At 35.1% G+C, this 7,550-nt stretch overlaps 1 protein-coding gene across 1 annotated transcript in view; it reads right to left on the bottom strand.

Annotated features, from left to right (window-relative positions):
* Nucleotides 1-4,404: 4,404 nt before the first annotated feature.
* Nucleotides 4,405-7,550, bottom strand: part of DNAH5 (dynein axonemal heavy chain 5) — a 1,226,896-nt gene continuing 1,223,750 nt past the window's right edge. The window contains exon 41 of the mRNA XM_044065791.1: nucleotides 4,405-6,594. Coding sequence (XP_043921726.1) covers nucleotides 6,443-6,594 — 152 coding nt within the window. The 3' untranslated portion in view covers nucleotides 4,405-6,442. The remainder of the gene's footprint in view (nucleotides 6,595-7,550) is intronic.

Here is a 7,550-nt window from a genome sequence, read left to right as displayed (position 1 = left end):
TTCTCTAACGTGTAACTGCTGAGAAAAATGGAAGGGAATTTGTGACAAAGTATATACAAACTAGACACTGAAGTATACATAAACATGACACAAAAGTAATCCAGAACTTTCCCTATACTTTTAAAAGCAACAGCCAAACACATTAAAAAACAGCAATTACTTCATAAAAAGTTACATTATAAAGCCAGTCTTATTAAAGAGACCTTGTCTAAAACTGTCAAAAATAGATAAAAAATATATTTATATTTTTATAGTGTGGAAGGATACCACAGTGTGGATTTATTTTGCCAGAAAAAAATGGATCTAACCATTGATCTTGTGAAGCCCAGAGATGTACTCTCAGGGGTGGGGTGGGAGGGATGGGGAAGAAAGCATTGAAGTGTGTTCACACCCAGATGGATAGATTGGTTTAAAGTAAGCTCAACTTAACATTTTAGGCATAAAAGGATTAGTTCTCATGGAAACTGTGTCTCTGTGAAAAGATGAGATAAGGGTGACTTACCATAAGAGCTTGCATATCAAATACTATTCTTGCAGAGGTCAGAATAATCAGTAAAACTGTTTTCCATGTTAAGAATCTCAAGCCAGCCAGATGAGTTTGTTCAAAAGCAGCAAATGGTAGTTTCACTTAAACAAAATTAATACCATAAGGAACAATCACCCATTTTATGGAAGGCTTCTTATGTAGCACTGCTTTAAAAAACATCGCATGAAACTCCATTAATATAAGGGGATCTCTGGGCAGACATGCTGAAATGGCCAACAAATGAAATTTGACAGAGTAAGACAGAGCACAGGATAGTAACTCACACAAATACTGTAAAACCAAATAAACATTAACCCTGAATGGGTGCTGGTTGTTTTGCTGGCACCAACCAGAAAATGTTTAACATTGGCTTATATATGATTTTCTAGTAGCAGGGTTTCTTGCCTACATTAGTACCTGCTGTACATCCTTAGGAAACAGGTGCCTAAAAGGTATTAAGGCACTATTATCCAGGCTGTCAGTTGGAAGATATTTGGGATTGGGATTTATCAAACAACCCCAATCTAATGTGAGTAAATCCAGTTTGTGAAAAAGCTTATGGTAATTGCCCTTGGCCAATTCCAAAAGAAAGGAGAAAACTTTTTGCCTGGGCCAAAAGGTAGTCACCACAGTGATCTTTGTGTAATCCTTACAGATCTTCAGAATTACCCTGGAAGTTATTGGAAAGAGTCGAAAAGGATGCATGTCAAAGTAATATTCTTGATAAGGCAAATGAAAAGGTATCTGTCTTCCAGGCTTTCTTACACAGAGTTCTGGGACATGATTTTGTCAGTTGATTGTTTACAGAGGAGGCAAAAAAGGTCTGCTTGAAAAATTTCTCAGAGATGGATCAAATGTTGGAAGACTCCCTAAGATTCAATTTCCATTCCTGAGGATGCGCCTTGGTCCTGCTCAACTTGTCTGTCACACAGTTTTGCTCCGACCGAATGTAATATGCCTGTAGATTGAGATTGTGTTGTAAAGCTATATCCAGTGCTAACATGTTCAGTCTGCATAGTGGTAAAATCTGGTTCCTCCTTGCTTGCTTAGATGGACCACATCACCATAGTATTGTCTATGACCACTTGAATAGGTCCCCAGGGACCACAGATGATTCACAGAGTTGATAGCCTTTATTGTACCAAACACTTCTTTGCGTTTGTGTGTTTTGGTCTGTCTGGCTTTGTATTCTCATTGACACTGCTCCCCATGTCTTTCTTCTCTGATTGCATCCACTATTTCACATTTGCTACTTTTCTTTTTATAGTTGAGAATTTTACAATTCTCTAAGTAGGCCAATATGACAAACAGAAGAAAAGGTTTACCATCAATATGTTTGTCCTTAGCATAACAGCAATGTTAGGTATTTTTTTAACTGTGTATCACACTTCACCTTTGTACATTTTTTCCATCTTCACATGCCTTTCCAGCTTACCATCAGCTTCTCACTGTTTCTGCAATTGGTCCTAACTTAACACCACAGCCTAATGATGCTTCCTGGTGTATCTGTAGTTATATCCTACTGCCATCTCTAGGTATCTAATATATCCTGTACATATCAGCATTAATAATTCCAAATCCATGTTACTTACAAGCTATTGAAATATTTAATCTTAAAGCTTACAACATGGGTAACTCAACTGTACTGATATATGGTCTCTGTCTAGTGCTGCTAAAGGGACATTAATTGTTGTTTATATACTATTTATTTATTTATATTGTCATAATGGTCTTGTTTCTTCAAATATCTCAACAATCACATAACACAGAAAGAACTGCTCACTCATGAAAGTTCACAAGTGGATGACCATAATACTGTTAACAGTATGTGCATACCTTGAGTGGTAACTGAAACATTGTAAGTTGTTTATACAATTTTACAAAATTAATATTTACTGTGTTTATTGTGCCTTATAAAATCTAGCTTAAGACTTAGAATCTAGTGGACATCACCTCTGTAAAGATGCGTTTGTCATTTACATTTTTTAGTAACCTTTATCGATCTAGAGATAGGAACATTTGTTTTAAATGTGGGGAAATAACTTGATTTTTCAAAAAGTTCAGAAAGCAAATATTTTAAAGACAGAGTACAAACCTGTAGAGTTGCAGTGGAGTGAATGGGTTAAGTGTTCCTCTTCACTAGCTCTGGGACTGGACAACTACAGGAGGTGGCAGGTGGGGAAGGGAAAGAACAAGGAGTGAAGCAGCCCAGCAGTGTTATATAGCATCGTAATATTCCAGGGATTTTTTTATACTCAAACTGGGTGGGGTTGATTGACATCAAGTCCATTACTGTATGTAGTGTCAATTAGAGTCCATCTTCCTGGTATGAAAATTTCAACAGCTATAAGCTATGCAATTACATCATTACTTACATCACTGGGGCAGTGAGAGATAGCAAGCAGAAACCCCATCATTCCACTGAGACTCAGCACGGCAAATGTTGCCACCCCTACCTGCCCAGCACCTCCAAAGTTTGAGCAGTTAGTCAAACTTAAGACCTCTAGGCCCAGACAAAGTCTCCTACAAATGGCACACAGCCAGTGTAACTCTGTACAATTTTAATGTTATACTGATGACAATTTTATTATTATACTGATGAGATCAAATAATATCATACTGAATCAGAGAGCAGATATTCTCCATAATATAACTTTCTTCTGGTAGTGTGGTCTAGTATTATGTCACTCTTCTCAGTATCCTACCACATTACCATACAGAATACAAACATGAATGAAAGGACAAATTAGAGGTATTTAAATACCATTTTTATTAAATGCCCGTGTAAAGAACACTGCAATCAAAAACAGACTGTGGGATGATACACTTGCAGTAACAGTTACAAAAATAAATGCATTGCAATGTAAGTTTATAAAGGGACAACAAAAAAATCAACATGTACATAAATATATCTTGGAAACAAAGCTGTAACTACAACAGTAATGATTTCTTCTTCATAATGCCCTTAAGAAAATCTTTGTTAAAATGTGTTCAAGTATACCAATCTTTTAATAAACAGTAGGAAAAAATGCAAAAAAAAATGCACATGTCACAGTGCAAATATTTATCATAGTGCAATACACCAAGCAATGGTTTCAATTCACAGTTTCAACATAATTAAAATAACCATTTGCATGAAAATGCATTAGCAAGGTTTTCTCATGAGGCTTTAAAAGCCTAGCCTGATCATAAATGCCATTGCAGTTTACCAATAGGTTTGAAAGAAATGTTTTAAAGTGCCAGCGCATACCAAAGAGTTTGATGTTGGTAATGACCCCAAAAATGAAATAATAATCAGTTTCTAACTGAATACTTTGTATTAAAGTTACTGAAAATGAACTGCAAATTGAAGACAAGCTTCTTTACTCTGCAGGACAATCTGGAATTAATAGAGAGTTTGGTCATTTTTAAAAACAAAATGAATGTGCTTATTCTTCAAATGATTTATTAATTTCCATCCTGTACATTCAAGTCAGTAGTCATTGTTTAAATTAACACCCCTCAAAAAAGTACCTGCAGAAGGCTTTACCTCTAATATAAAGACATAAGGGTCCAGAGTGTGTGTTGGTGGTGGTGGTGGGGTTAAATGCTTGGGAAGCCTAACAAAAGTATTCCATGTAACTACAGTTACTCGATTTAAATTAGCAAGCCTTGTTTTACTTTCTGAGAGAACACTGTGCTCATTAAGAAATGCACAATAACTCAAAAAACAACAAAGGTTGACAGGACTCAGTGTAGATAAAAAATATATAATTTAATAAAGTAAACCACACTAAATAAGCACTTTCATCTCTCGTGGAGACTTCATCAGATGTTTTATCTTATGAAGTCTCCACGAGAGATGAAAGTGCTTATTTAGTGTGGTTTGCTTTATTAAATTATATATATATATTTTTATCTACACTGAGTCCAGTCAACTTTTGTTGTTTTTTTGAGTTACTGTGCATTATTTTGGCGGTTTTCACTTGGTCTCATTAAGAAATGAATGGGCCTCATCTTCTAATAGGCAGTCCTGTAGTACAACTTGGGTTAATTAGATTATCAGCCCTTACAAAAGCACACACAAAATTGTGAGCTTTCCTTCCCTACCCATACCATAATGATATTATAAGGACATCATGTGAACTATGCAGGGATGTGGTGAATTTGTGACAGTAGAAATACTCTCCTCTCTCTAAATACAAGAATTTTGAATATCTCTGTCCCTCTCATTTTTTGCTGTTATTTTTCAGATTAGAATGATGCATTGTTAAACCATGTTTGCATAGTGTGATGCTACTTTAATTTGGGACAGATACAAACAGAAGCTACATGAAATTTATTATAGGCAATGAAATGCTATAACAAATGTGTAACATCTTTTTCTCCAAGGTGTGAAATAAATATGGAAAATTCACCCCAATGCAATCAGTCTGTACATTTAAATATATAACTGATACCTCTGAAAGTATTGTCTTATTTCTATACCTTTTAAAGCTTGGGTTTCACTTATTTTCTCACTGCATATCTATATGATTGACACAGAAATGTATAGATCACTACACCAGAAATAAAGCAGAGAAGCGAGGCATTGCATATATAAACAATATTTAAAACCTTGCTCCATTTGTAACTTCCTGTATCAAGCCATACACTGGCCTCTAAAGAACAACAAGGATGAGTCCCTTCTTTACATGTCCTTCAATGCAAAGTTTTCTGCAGAATCTTACTGCACGTAAACAAATTTGTAACACAATTAGGGCATCACTACTGTGTCTTGAACTTTATGCTTTGATATTCTTGGTTTTGCATTGTGAATTTTAACGACCACATCTAAATGCATTGAGTAATTCAAAACTGCACAGCATGTGGAACATTAAAGATTTATAGCACATCTTTCGACTCCTATATGCAACATGCTCTGTAGACATTCACATCTTTCATATATTTTGCCTTTCCACTAAGTTAAAAAGAAATGTACTTATAGGAAAGTAGAGACGATAATGTATGCCTTTTATATCAAATGTGTATAGAAACAACTACTGGCGCATGAGCACGGCATCATTACCTGAAGTTTTAACAGCCTGAGTGTATTTTGTTTTTCCACTTCATTTACTACTGTATAGCAATTCTAATTAAATAAGACCTAACCCAAGAAATAATACTGATATTCACAGAGGTTGACTTCAAGCCATAACACAATGCAGTATTTTTTAATAATATATGAAGCAAATACATTCTTGGACTAATCTTATTTTCCGGGGGGGGGGGTTAAGCAAACAGTTTATTATATAAGTAAAATAACATTCTCTATTTGCAAAATGCATACCCTTTAAAGTGATAAAAGCCACTGAGGCAAAACTGCTCACTGGTTTGGTACATAATTCATGTTTGTCCTGTAATTAACAGAATAGTAAAATTACAGAACTAAGTGTGATATTACAGCATTTTATTAGAAAGAAACATTTTAAGAAAATGGAGCACTCGGTTATGGCTTGACTAAATGTATAATTCTAACTACAGACATATAAGAATGGTAACTGATGAACGTCTGGCTGAATTAAGAAGCCCAATATATATATATATATATATATATATATATATATATATATATATGTGTGTTTTAAGATGAGTTATGCAAGGTAGTCCACAAAAGAATATCATACATAGCTCAATATGTGAATCTGAATGCCTGAAGGGTGCAATGAATCTATCCAAAAAGATCAATCAAGATTTGTCTACATGAAAGTTTTAGGCAAGAACTACCAGCAAAAGTGCATACATTAAACTGTAGCTTTATTAAACAAATAATACAGTATATTTTATAATTGCACACGAGTATTAGGGAAATATTAACAGAGCAAATCATCAACAATACGTAGTAAGATTTTAAGTCATGAAATGGCTACAGCTTTACGAAAATGAGGCATTCCATGTTTACTTGACATCACAGAGTAGAGCCACTCCCCGTAATATCCAGTGTTCTGGAGGCTGGGTTGTGCGAAGATCCACTGCTGCAATACAATTTAGGTCTGTTCGAACTGGCTTCTTATAAATTGGACAGGAATATAAACGAGGATCTTTGGTAGCTGTGAGGGTTTAGGAAAAAACATGAGTTTACAAAGTATATAAACTCAATGATATTTGAAGGTTATAATTCTCAAAACACAATTTTAAAGGAAAAACATATTATCTTCAAGTATTTTAACAGGAAACACTGCTTCATCACTTGAGTGTGTTTTCTGAGAGCAAGCCAGTTACTACATAGGACGGTCACCAGATGAACAAACCAAAAGTCTGAAACATGATGTCTGTGCAGTAGATAATTACCTACCTCTGTCTTACTTGTTAACCCAGTGTCACTCTCCAACTGTCTCACAGACTTATCCTTGCCATTTTCTCCTTTAGTTCCAAAAACGGTCATCAGGAATCCTGCAATACTAAAAAAGTGTGCACATGGTACCATTCTGACTTGTGTACTGGCAGGACACAAGATATTCCAGTACTGTGGGCCATGGTAACAGTACACACTGCCCACAGCAGTGAATCATTATTTTTTTTCTTTTCTTTACAATCCTAATAACATGGATGTTGGATGTGACTGTCAATGGCAACAGAAAATTAAAATACATTGTTATTGCCATTATTTCTTTTAGCTGATCACAAGTAAAGATACTTCCCTTACAGGTTCCTTTAACTGGCAAAATACCATATATACTGGTACATAGTCATACATGTGCAAAGGTAAAAAGCATAACCTGCCTACATCAGTGTTCCTTTTGCTTCTCTCTTTCTCTCTTTTAATAATTACAATGACTGGGGTTGGGAGATGAGGTTATGAACCAAAGCAGAAAGCTGAAATACATTATTGTGGCCATACTTTCCTCTACTCTGCCTTCAGATACTCTTATCTTCAGGCAAAGCTTTTCTCTTGAAAGTACCTTTTATAGAAAAACAGCATTTTCTATTTTTTTTTGGGGGGGGGGCATAATTTTATATACTTTTTTAAGCAAGCTCCGAAGCACATCAATGTATATCATCAAAA

The sequence above is a fragment of the Protopterus annectens genome, chromosome 3.part0 (genome assembly GCF_019279795.1).
Source record: "Protopterus annectens isolate FY-2018-M chromosome 3.part0, PAN1.0, whole genome shotgun sequence".
NCBI lineage: Eukaryota > Metazoa > Chordata > Ceratodontiformes > Protopteridae > Protopterus > Protopterus annectens.
The sequence above is the reverse complement of the archived record's forward strand: the minus strand, read 5'-3'. Positions and strand labels throughout refer to the sequence as shown.